Genomic DNA, 12,973 nt, shown 5'->3' on the forward strand with positions numbered 1-12,973 from the left:
GAACTTCCCATTCCAACTGGCGCAGTTTTTCAGCAGTGATTCTTGCAGTATGCGGTCGTGCATTATCGTGGTGAAGCATTACGCCCTTCCGATTAATCAGCGCAGATTCTTTTTCTCTTAAAGCTTGGGCTAACCTTTCCAATTGGGCACTATACACTGCACTTGTAATGGTTTGGTTAGATGGTAAAAGTTCATAATGAAGAATTCCTTTAAAATTCCACCAAACACACAACATCACTTTTTTCGCATGCAAGTCAGGTTTTGGCGTGGGCTGCGGAGCCTCATTTTTGTCCAACCATTGAGGCCGCCTTTTCACAGCACTCATTGTTCATCTCCGGTAACAATTTGCTCTAAAAACGGCAAACGGTTTTGACGAGAGAGGAGCGAACTGCAAATTGTGACTCTTTGATTACGGTTGTTGTCGGTCAACTCATGAGGAACCCATTTTCCAAACTTTTGGACTTTGCCAAGTGCACGCAATTGATTGGAAATTGTTTTTTGTGACCAATTTAAAGTTGTCGCAAGCTCTTGTTGGGTAATTTGAGGATTTTGCACCAAAAGAGCTTGAAGAGCTTCTTGATCAAAATTGGACACACGGCCTCGACCACTCTTGTCATCTAACGAAAAATTTCCCTCGCGAAATTTCTCAAACCAACGCTGGCATTTTCTGGCGCTAACTGCATCTTGACCAAGAGCACTACAGATGTTTTTTGCAGCCTCACTTGCTTTTCTTCCTAATTGGAACTCGTAAAGCATGCAGTGCCAAATATGCTCTTCATCCGCCATCTTCTTAGCCCTAGTTTTGCAACAAAAACCAAACACAAACTTTTTCAAGCAAAACTTGTTAATTGCACTTCACACGTTCTGTAGATACCACGTGTTTGAAGGTTACGTCAATACAAGTCAACGCCAAGCAAGATTTTAAACGAATGTTTAAAAACGACATTAATTATTACTAGACCCGATATGTAATCACTACCATTGTCTTGTCACAACAGCAAGAACTCACACCACCCTGGCTGCCAAAGCCAGTGACCCGCCTTTCCTACCAGTCCCAACCATAATACTAACACTGGCATGTGTTAGATACCTTTTGGTTTGAAGGAACATTTAGTCCCGGAGCGGGTATGTTTATAATAAATTAGGAGTATAATGAATAGTTTTAGAATTCTTTTAACTGTATATTTTAAAAGAAAACAAAGTGTGTTATGTCAGAAACCAAGTTCTATAATATCAAAATAACCACATGGGGTATATATCCATACATACAAACATAATACCTATTTAACACCTGATTTTCTGTTTCCAATTCTTCTCTCTTTGCCTCCAAGACTTCTACTTTCTCGTGTAGTCTCTTCAATTTGTTTTCATGAAGAGATTTTCTCTATAAAGAAACAAGATGAGCAAGTGTGTAAATACATGGTTTCTTTCCTATTTGAACAGAACTATGTAGTAGTGAATATTTTACTCCCCAAAACAATTTTATTTAGAGGTATTTTTAGTCACTACTAGGAACCAAGAGTAGTAGACATGAGTCTTACTGAAAATTGCAAAGATAATAAACCACAGATTTATCTGATATTCTCAGTGTGACAAATAGAACTATTATGAATGCCAAATAAGATAACTGGTATCAATAATTAAATTGCTGCAAATAAAAAAAAATCTAAAAACACAGAAGTCAAATTTTCTAACAAATTTGCCTGATACCTGATAAGGAATCATGAGCTCTTGGTTTTTTACAAAAGATATCATGTATTAAAGAGAAAAAAAAAAAAAAAACTATCCAAAATTTATAGTTAAAGGAATGTTTAAAATTCATAAAACACTACCAAAATGATAAAGGATCAAAAAGCTAACATAGATTATAAGTGTATTTCAGTATAAAACATGTCTTTCTAAATACTAAGAAATAAAAAAACTTTACAAAGAAATTTTTTTAATAATATAGAAAAATCCATAAATAATGCAAAAGTAGTATATGAAAAGAAGTACAATTTTTTTTCAGTTTTATAAAACAGGGTTTTTTTGTCTGTTTTGTGTGTGTGTGTGTGTGTGTGTGTGTGTGTGTGTGTGTGTGTGTTTTGGTGTGTTTTTTTTTTAGGAAAACATTGATAAATGTTCCATATTCTTTAGTAGTTACAGACCACTTAGGTATTTGTTTTCTTACCTTTCCCCCTACTCTCCCCAGTATAAAAGGCTTCCAGAAAAATGCATAGAACATAAATGGTAAGGCAAAATGTCAAACAGCAAAGCAAATGCTGGTGTTATTACCTCACAAGTCAACAACACCAGTAAACCAGAAGTGCCCCTCCCTTCCTCCTGTCAATCTCTATCCACTCTGTCCTCTGAAAAAGTAACCCACTAATTCATTTCCAAAGCTGTAGTTAAGGTTTTGCCTACGTTTGAACCTCACATGAATGGAATCATAGTGTACATTTTCTTACAAATGGTTTTCTTTCATTCAATATTGCGAAAATTATTCATGCTATTGCTTATAGGTACAATTCATTCATTGCTGCATCCTGTATTCTACTAATGAATATTACATCTGCCCAGTCCACTGTTAAGGATCACCTTGGCTATGTCCAGTTGGAAACTGACTGCTACGGGTATTCTGCCTCATGTTTCCCACGGCCTCCCACCCTCCAGCACCCACAATACTAGCTTGTGCCTCCTCCCTCTACACTGGCAGAGGAACCACTCTTTTGTCCTGAACCACAATGTCTATCCATTCACCTGCTCAGGTCAAAGAAAAGAATCACATAGCATATGCTCTTCTGTAGTGGGTTTTTACTGTTGTTTAGCACTTTATATGAATACGCAATGTATTACATGTCACAGTCTTTTTCCATTGTTATGCTGTCATCCATTTCACAAAGATACCACATATACATTCTCCTTCTGATGAAAATTTGAATGTTCCCATTTTGAGTGTCTGCTATGAATAAAGTTTTTCTGAACATGTTTTTGGTGGACATATGTATTCATTTCTCTTGAGAGTATACCAGGAGTGAGTCATAGAGTGTACATGTTTGAGCTTTAGTAAATACTGCCAGTTTTCTTAAATGGTTCTACTAATTACAGGCCCACCAGCAATACATGAGAGTTTGCACTGCTCTACATCCTTGTCAACACTTGGTGTGGTCAGTCTTCTAAATTTTAGCTCTTTTGGTGGAGTAGAAGAGTATGTCAATGTAGTTTTGGTTGCATTTTCCTGACATCTAATCAGGGTGATTATGCATACTGGCCATCTGGATACCACTTTTTTGTGAAGTGCCTCTCTGTCTTTTGCCTGTTTAAAAATATTTTTTTGCATAATCTGTTTATTGGATTTGTTGGAGTTCTTTATATATTCAGAATATGAATCCTTTGTCAGATATACAGTGGGGGGCAAAAGGAAGTTTACAGTTGTATGTGAAACAGTTTGTTCTTGTACTATTATTTATTAATAGAGGCCCGGTGCACAAAATTTGTGCATAGGTAGGGTCCCCATGCCTGGCCAGCATTCAGGGCTGATGTGGCCTTCTAGCTGCCAACTGGAGCCTTTCTTCCTTCGTTCCGTGTCACCCCCTGCACAGTGAGCTATCTAACTTCCCAGTCTCCTGGTCAAACTCCTGAGGAGATACTGCATTTTATATATAATACACACACACACACACACACACACACACACACACACACAGAAAGAGAGAGAGAGAGAGAGAGAGAGATTAATTACTGTATTACTTTTCATATAAACAACTGTAAGTCTACTTTTGCCCCACACTGTGTTTATCTGGAGGCATATACTGTATCTGTCTTTCCTGTCTTTATTGCTGAGACAGACATAAAAGCCAACCCAAGAGGTTAAATAAGCACTTTGCTGACAGGTGGGTTCTGGAATCTAGTTTAGGTGAAACATTAAAAAATGTGTGTTCCTCCAGTAACTGAATTTACAAACAGAGTGGACAATTACCAGCTTAATTTGTAGAAATAAACGGTATCAAAAGAAAGTAGACCAAAAATTCTACCTCAAAGGTCATGATGGCATTACTTCTTGACCAACAACCTTAACTTACTCAGCTTTCATATACTAAAATCTTGGGGGGAAGTAAAGGTTTAGCAATTTGGAAAAGGCCCAAGGAGGCTGTTAAAATCAAAGCAATTTACAATAAAAGAGAACAATTACTAAGATTCACCTCTGAGTTTTCAAAGGGTTGCCATAGGGCCAAGTCCAGTTCTTTGGGTAAGATGCACATTTACAGCCACTGCCATTTGAAGTATTGAACCTCCATTCATTTGAAACTTGCCTAACACTGTATGACCTCTTGTATTTGTTTTGTACTCTTTTTAACTCATGAAATACTGAACTTTTTAACACTGTATGTCTTACTCTCTCCGACTGAGACTGTAAGCTCTTCAAGAGAAATGCCTGTATCATGCCCCTTACTCCCATTCCTTACCAAGAGGGTCAACCTTGAACTAAACCGTGTCACCCCCTGCACAGTGAGCTATCTAACTTCCCAGTCTCCCGGTCAAACTCCTGAGGAGACACTGCATTTTATATATATATACACATACACACACACACACACACACACACACAGAGAGAGAGAGAGAGAGAGAGAGAGAGAGAGAGATTAATTACTGTATTACTTTTCATATAAACAACTGTAAGTCTACTTTTGCCCCACACTGTGTTTATCTGGAGGCATATACTGTATCTGTCTTGAACTCTTTCATTTATTTGGAACGCTCTTGGGATAAACATTCTGAAAATGGACATATGTTTTCAGTGAAAATCTACTGGAGCCCAGTGTAAACACATTCTTTCTACGTCTTCACTTTAATGACAAAAGACTGTTTAGATTTAGAGGAGAAGAAGAGTGGAATTGTTTTACAGCGTGTTAAAGTACTGGAAACAGAGAGGTCCTTGGATTTTATGCGGCATCATGGTGCAAAGCCCAGGCCTCCTGTTATCCTCAAAGCTGAACAACAGGCTCCAGGTAATACAGCCCCCTCCCCCACCCCCACCGCATGGGCACTGGAAGCGGACAGTTGTTTTGCTTCAGGGTCCGCACCGCCAGGCTATAGACCAAATGCAAACTCCGGCTTTTCAGCGGACAGGCCCACAATGAGAGGATGGAGGTCCACGCAGAGGAGCAACCCCAGAGAGCAGTCAGACGCCGCTTTTCCAGCATCCCGCTTTTGAAGATAAACCGGACGAACAGAAGCACATTTGTACACGGACAGAACTGTAAGCCAGAGAGGCAGACGGGCACATATGGACTGAGGACATCCAGAATAAGAGAGCGAGGGTTCAAGCCACCAGGATGATGGAGTCCACCTGTGGCCAGGGTGCTGTGTGCTGGTGAGTATGTGGGCCTGTGAAATCTGCTCCAGAACCATTGGCTGTGCAGTCTGGCATGGCCTGGCCTCAAAGTTGAAGAGGAGCAGGTGGCTTTGTTTTCGAAATGTGAACGAAGTGAGCCCAGGCCTAGAGAAGATGATGTTCCCTGGCAGGAACTCGTAATCTATGCAATCTAAGCCAAGGCTTGGACAGCATGGAACTCACTATCCAGCTTCCTGGCCCAAGCTTCGGACTGAGCAGGAAGCCCGCAGTGGGGATGGCCTGGATAGCCAGCAAACAGCGCCTTGGGGAAGCTGCGGCGTGTGCCCCACCGCGTCCCCCAGATAGAGTGACGGCTCCACGCTCCACTCTCTCATGCAGCCAGTACCACATTCCATTTAAAACTAACACCCACGTGCACCAGTAAACACCTGCAGGCGGCGAATAAACCGCAGCAGTGTCGCCCCAACTGGCCTGCAGCTGCCTTGAGCCCCTGGCCTTGCAGCCGTTGTGACTTTGTCCAGAGCTGCCTTTCTCAGAACCCCTGACCCCCAGTGCCGGAGGCCAAACTGGGGGGGTGGCCGGGCCAGAGCTCTTAGCTGTGGAACTCGGACTTTCCCTCCCCTGCATTCCCTGCTGGGCTGTGCCTCGCTCACCTGCCTTCGCTGCAGGTGCAGAGGTTTCCTGGCAGAGCGGCTCTGCTGCCACTTGGCAGAAGGAACCTCTGATCCTTTTGGGCAAGCAGCAGCGGCCATTGGACCACTCAGTCGCCGCCATGTGGGAAGTCTATGCTGGCCTTCCCTGCCCCCATTCCCACTGAAGCTTGCCCAGGGCTGGCCTTGGGCAAGTGGCAGCAGCCATCGGGAGCACTCACAGCTGCCACTACTGCCATGTGGGGAGTACAGATTACCCTCCACCAGGCCTGCCTCCCCCACCCTTGGTCCCCACTGCCTCCATTGTGTCCCCAACACTGTAAGTTCCCAATCCCACCCCCAACGCTGCAAGTCACCTCCCACCTGTGCCAGTCTTCACTGTGATGCTCCCGAACAGTTTGCATATTGCCCTTTTATTTGTATAGATTCTATTATTTCCCATACAAACAACTGTAAACCTCCTTTTACACAACATGTATATACTACAGATTGACAATCTCCCAGTCTGGGATAATATTTTCTTTCTCTTAAGGGTGTTATTTTATATATTTTAAAAGTTATTAATTTTAATAAATTTCAAATTATCAACCATTTCTTTTATGGTTAGTGCTTTTTATGTCCTGTTAAGAAATCTTTACTTCTACTAAGATCTTAAGATCCTCTCCCTGTATTTTAGCAGCTTAATTTTTTTAACTTCACATTTGTGTCTGCGATACTTTTTAATCTAACATGGTTGGTTACTAATAACCAATTAACTCACTACACATTTTAAAAAGAACCATCCTTTCCTATTGAAATGCAGTGATACTTTGTGGTAAATAGGTGTTCATATTCTTCTTTTTTAATTTTTGTAATTGTTTAAAGTATTACAAATAGTAATACTACATATATTATATCTCCATTTTCCCCCAGCTGTCATTTCCCAAAGCTCCCCTACCCATTGTGCCTTCATCCCACCATTCCAGTGTCTTGTTTCCATTGGTTGTGCTTATATTCATGCATACAAGTCCTTCAGTTGATCTCTTTCGCCCAATCCCCAATACTCCTCAGCCTTCCCACTGTAATTTGACAGTCTGTTCCATGCTTCACTGCTTCTATATCGATCTTTATTATCCATAAATGAGTGAGATCATAGGGTATTTTTCTTTCATTTCCTGCTTTATTTCACTTAGCATAATGCTCTCCAGTTCCATCCATGCTGCTGCAAATGGTAAGAATTCCTTTTTTTATAGCAGCATAGTATTCCCTTGTATAGATGTACCATGATTTTTTAATCCACTCATCTGCTGATGGGCATTTAGGCTGTTTCCAAATCTTTAACTATTGTAAATTGTGCTGCTATGAACATAGGGATGCATATATCCTTTCTGATTGGTGTTTCTAGGTTCTTGGTATGTATTCCTAGAAGTGGGATCACTGGGTCAAGTAGGAGTTCCATTTTTTAGATTTCTGAGGAAATTCCATACTATTCTGCACAATGCTACACCAGTCCACGTTCCCACCAGAAGTGCACAAGGGTTCCTTTTTCTCTGCATCCTCGCCAGCATTTGTCATTTATTGATTTGTTGATGATAGCCATTCTGACAGGTGTGAGATAGTACCTCTTTTTTGTTTTGATTTACATCTCTCGGATAATTAGTGACTTTGGACATATTTTCATATGTCTCTTGGCCTTCCTTCTGTCTTCTTTTGAAAAGTACCGTATTTTTCGGACCATAAGACGCTCTGGACCATAAGATGCACCAGTTTTTAGAGAAGGGAAATGAAGAAAAAAAGATTCTGAAACAAATAGTGTCCTAAAATATTTTATGTGCATTAAAACCCAACATCACAGTCATAAACACATGTAATCAACCCTGGTAAACAGCAGCATTTAGAACCATTTTAGAGCCGGGCAAGCACACAGAGACCACACAGAGCCGGGCAAGTAAAAAAACTTTATTTTTAAAGTATATGTGTAGGCTATATTTGGACCATAAGATGCAGGGACTTTTTCCCCCCATTTCTGGGGGGGAAAAAAGTGCGTCTTATGGTCCGAAAAATACGGTATCTATTATATTTAGGTCTGTTGCCCATTTTTTTTATTGGATCACTTATCTTCTTTTCATTAAGTTGTATGAGTTCCCTGCTAATGGAGATTAAACCTTTATCAGTGATAACATTGGCAAATAGGTTCTCCCATGCTATAGGCTTCCTTATTGTTTTGTTGATGATTTCTTTTGCTGTGCAAAAGCTTTTTATTTTGCTATAGTCCCATTTGTTTATTTTCTCTTTAGTTTCCATTGCCATAGGAGGTATCAGTGAAGAAGTTGCTTCAACATATGTCTGAGATTTAGCGGAGGATTCCTCTGGTATTTTTATGGTTTCCTATCTTATGTTTAAGTCCTTTATCCATTTTGAGTTTACCCCAATATTTTTGTGTGTGCTGTAAATTGGTGGTCTAGTTTCTTTTTTTTTTGAGACAAGAGACTGTCTTGACTCCATTGTATCTTCATGCCTCCTTTGTCAAATATTAATTGAGTATAGTGATTTGGGTCAATACCTGGGTTCTCTATTCTATTCCATTGGTGTATATGTCTGTTCTTGTGCCAGTACCAGGCTGTTTTGAGAACAGTGGCTTTGTAATACAGCTTGAAATCTGGTATTAAGATCCCACCTACTTTGCTCTTTCTCAGGATCACTGTGGCTATTCAGGGTGTGTGTTTTTTTTTTTTATTCCAGATGAATTTTTGGAGAGTTCTTTCTAGATCTGTGAAATATGCCCTGGTATTTTAATGGGGAGTGCATTGAATCTATAGATTGCTTTGGGTAGTATGGACATTTTAATTATGTTGATTCTACCAATCCATGAACATGGTATATTCTTCCATCTGTTTATGTCTTTCTCTATCTCTTTTATTAGGGGTTCTGTAGTTTTCCACATGTATGTCTTTTACCTCCTTAGTTTATTCCTACATATCTTGAATTTTTTTTAATGAAATGATAAATGGTATTGGTTTTTTAGTCTCTCTTTCTGCAAATATACTACTGGTATATAGAAATGCCACAGATTTCTTGGCATAAATTTTGTATCCTGCTACATTGTCAAATTCATTTATTATGTCTATTAGTGTTTTTTTTTAATGGAATCATTAGGGTTTTCTATGTACAATATCATGTCATCTGCAAATAAGGACAGCTTTACTTCTTTTCTAATTTGGATGCCTTTTATTTCTTCTTCTTCTCTAATTGCAATGGCTAGTACTTCCAGTACTATGTCAAATAAAAGTGGTGAGAGTGGGTATCCCTGTCTTGTTCCTGTTCTTATGAGAAATGGTTTTAGTTTTTGCCCATTGAGTATGATGTTGGCTGCGGGTTTTTCATAAATGGCTATTATGTTGAGGCATGATCCATCTATTCCCACCTTGCTGAGAGTTTTTATCAAGAAAGGGTGTTGGATTTTGTTAAATGCTTTTTCTGCATCAATTGATATGACTATGTGATTTTTATCTCTCAATTTGTTTATGTGATGTATCACATTTATTGATTTGCGGATATGGTACCATCCTTGCATCCTGAAGATAAACTCTACTTGATCATAGTGTATGATCTTTCTGATGTACTGCTGGACCCGATTTGCTAGAATTTTGTTGAGGATTTTGGCTTCTATGTTCATGAGGGATATTGGCCTATAATTCTCTTTCACTGTGTTGTTTATATTTGGTTTTGGTATTAGGATGATGCTGGCTTCATCGAATGAGCTAGGAAATGTTCTTTCCGCATGAATTTTTGGGAACCGTCTGAGGAGGATAGGTTTTAGTTTGAATGTTTGGTATAACTCTCCTGTGAAGCTGTCTGGCCAGGCTTTTGTATGCTAGAAGGTTTTTGATTACTACTTCAATTTCTTCCATAGTTATTGGCATATTGAGATTTTTATATTCTTCCTGATTGAGTTTTGAAAGGTTGTATTTTTCTAGGAATATGTCCATTTCCTCCAGGTTGTCCAGTTTGTTGGAGTTGTTCATAGTATTTTTTTAAATATCCTTTGTATTTCTATGGGGTCTGTTGTTATTTCTCCCCTTTCATTTCTGATTTTGTTAATTTGGGTCCTCTCTCTCTGCTTCTTGGTAAGCCTGGCTAGAGGTTCAACAATCTTGTTTATCCTTTTAATTAACCAGCTCTTGGTTTCATTGATCTTTTTGTAATTTTTTTTTCTTGGTCTCTATGTTGTTTATCTACGCCTGATCTTTATTATTTCCTTCTTTCTGCTTACGCTGGACTTTTCCTGTCACTCACTTTCTAACTCTTTGAGTTCTAGGGTTAGGAAATTTATTATTGTTGTTTCTTGTTTTATGCAGTTAGCTTGCAGAACTATGAAATTCCCTCTACTTTAGCTGTTTCCCATAGATTTTGGATTGTTATGTTTTCATTGTCATTTGTTGCCATTAAGTTTTTTTATTTCTTCTTTGATATCTTTAGTAATCCAGTCATTGTTTAGTAGCATGCTATTTAGCCTACAGGTGTTTGATTTTTTTTTTTTTAATGTTTTCATTGTAGTTGATGCCACTGTGATCTGAGAAGATGCTTGATATGACTTCTATCTTCTTGAATTTGAAGAGATTTTGTCTGTGACCCAATATATGGTCTGTCTTTGAAAATGACCCATGTGCACTTGAAAAGAATGTATATTCTGTGGCTTTTGGTTGGAATGTTCTGAAGATGTCAATTAATTCCATCTGATGTAGTGAGTCATTTAGAATTGGAGTTTCTTTGCTGATTTTTTTGTTTAGAAGATTTGTCCAATGGTGATAGTGGGTTATTAAAGTCCCCTACTATGATTGTATTGCTGTCAATCTCTCTCTTCATATTCTCCAGAAGTTTTTTAATGTATTTGGGTGCTCCTATATTGAGTGCGTATATGTTTACCAGAGTTATTTCTTATTGTTGGATTGCTCCCTTTAGTATTATGAAGTGGCCTTCCTAATCTCTTGTTATGTCCTTCAATTTGAGATTTAATTTTTCAGATATAAGTGTTGTTACCCCAGTTTTTCTTCCATTTCCATGTTCCTAGAAAATCTTTTTTCCATCCCTTCACCATCAGTCTGTGTGCATTTTTTATTCTGAGGTGGGTTTCCTGTAGACAGCAGATATATGGGTCATGTTTTCTTATCCACTCAGTTACCCTATGTCGTTTGATTGGGGCATTTAGTCCATTTACATTTAAAGTTATTTTGTCAAGTCTTCAGGGCAGGAGTCAGTCATGGTATTTATTTTCCCCTCAGAATAACTCTAGGCTGCCCAACAGAGTCAACAGACATTTTACAACTTCAAGTCTACGGTGCATTTTTTTTTATAAGCCTGCCATAACAGTATCTAACCTGGAATTATTTCATAGATATACACCTTAGAATACAAATAAGTATTTGTATTGTTACTTCAAGTGCTTCAAAAAGAAAAGAACAACTCATTGCGTTCATACCAACCGATCTCTCTGCATAGTCGTACTTCAAGAATGTGTGGAGAAGCGATAAAGAAGAGCCTCCCAACTCAGGTGGCTGGTCAAGCTTTTCCAAGAAAATTACAGCAAATATTATTACTCAAAGATGCTACCAGAAATGACACAATCTTGTGCTTAGGAGGTTGGAATCACAAAAACAGTAAGCCATCTTATCCAGCCTGGGGGAAAATAAAGCTGCTATTCCCCAGCTTTAAGAACCTCTTACAGGAAAGTAACTCTAAAGAATTACGATTTCTGCCCTGGAGTTAATATTTTATCACTTGTTTTAGTATTAATGCATAAGAAACTTAAAATCTGTATCAGTTAAAACATCCAAAAAGTCTGTTGCACTCTTATGAATTATATTTATTTAATCTTATAGCCAAAATTTTCATATAGAAGCAGTATAAGGTTTGAGTTAAATTGTTTTTCTAGTGATTATTCTGCCATAGAAAATAATACTTATGTATATTATGGCTACCATGAAGATAAAATCAAAGCATATGGAATAAAAGAAAGTGGGAAATTAAAAGAGTAATGGTGCAAAAAGAGCACAGGCTTGTGAATAGGAAGATGGAGGTTTTAGTCATGGCCAGGATTCTAGCAGTCAAGTGATCTTGGCTACCTACCCCTTCAGTTTCCTAATCTGTAAAAACTATTATCTCTGAGTGCTAAAGTCCTCCCAGCTCTAAAATTGTATCTACTTAAAAGTTGTAAGTCTTTAGGGCAGTGTCCCTTGTGACGGAACAATTCATAATATTCACTCAGTTGAGCTTAACAATTTCCATGACTTCAAACCATAATCCACACTTTTTGAAAAGTGAAATGGAAATTTATTACGTTCATACCCATTACTTGAAAATAATTCATACAAGATCACAACATTAATGAAGGGATTATTTTGCAGGCTTCTTAAATATCACCTCCTTCTCTCTTTCTGGTATACCTGTGATTAGTTGATAATCTCTCTCACCACTGGATGTCACTTTTGCTCCAAAAGAAGTCAACCCAAACTAACCTCAATTAGAATCTTACTCTAAAATACTTTTCTCTAAAGCTACAACACAAAATTTATCTGTGAAAGATCAAATCAGCTCTTATAATTTCTAGTGGTTTCCAGCTAACATCTGGCTTCAGAGTCATCTAGGCTTCAAATAGTACAAGAAAGCATAAATACTTTCTAAGATCATCCCAAGCCATAATAAACTGCACTGAAACCCCAGCAATACCCATATGATGCACAGAACTTCCATGGCCTTAAAGGGGGGGAAAAGTGATATACAAAGGGAAAAACAACACAAGTCTTTATATTTGAATATAAAACACTGGAATTCCCGTTTGTAAATGCTGTTTTCTAATCTCAGTATCACACTACTTTTAGTATTATGGGAAGAAAATAGTAATACTCAGAAACTACAAAAAGAGAGAGGTAGTAACTTTTAGACTTCTCGTGTTATAACTATCAGAAGGCATTTGGCAGTTATATTTAATACATAAGTAGGTGACTAGGAA

At 38.5% G+C, this 12,973-nt stretch overlaps 1 protein-coding gene across 6 annotated transcripts in view; it reads right to left on the bottom strand.

Moving 5' to 3' along the window:
• CEP83 (centrosomal protein 83) overlaps window positions 1–12,973 on the bottom strand; it is a 120,908-nt gene that overhangs the window by 8,799 nt on the left and 99,136 nt on the right. For all 6 annotated transcript variants that reach the window (XM_036455666.2, XM_045588344.1, XM_036455665.2 and 3 more), the window contains one exon: window positions 1,281–1,384. In XM_036455666.2, the coding sequence (XP_036311559.1) occupies window positions 1,281–1,384 (104 nt within the window). The remainder of the gene's footprint in view (window positions 1–1,280; window positions 1,385–12,973) is intronic.

Source organism: Pipistrellus kuhlii, unplaced genomic scaffold (assembly GCF_014108245.1).
Source record: "Pipistrellus kuhlii isolate mPipKuh1 unplaced genomic scaffold, mPipKuh1.p scaffold_m20_p_3, whole genome shotgun sequence".
Taxonomy (NCBI): Eukaryota; Metazoa; Chordata; class Mammalia; order Chiroptera; family Vespertilionidae; genus Pipistrellus; species Pipistrellus kuhlii.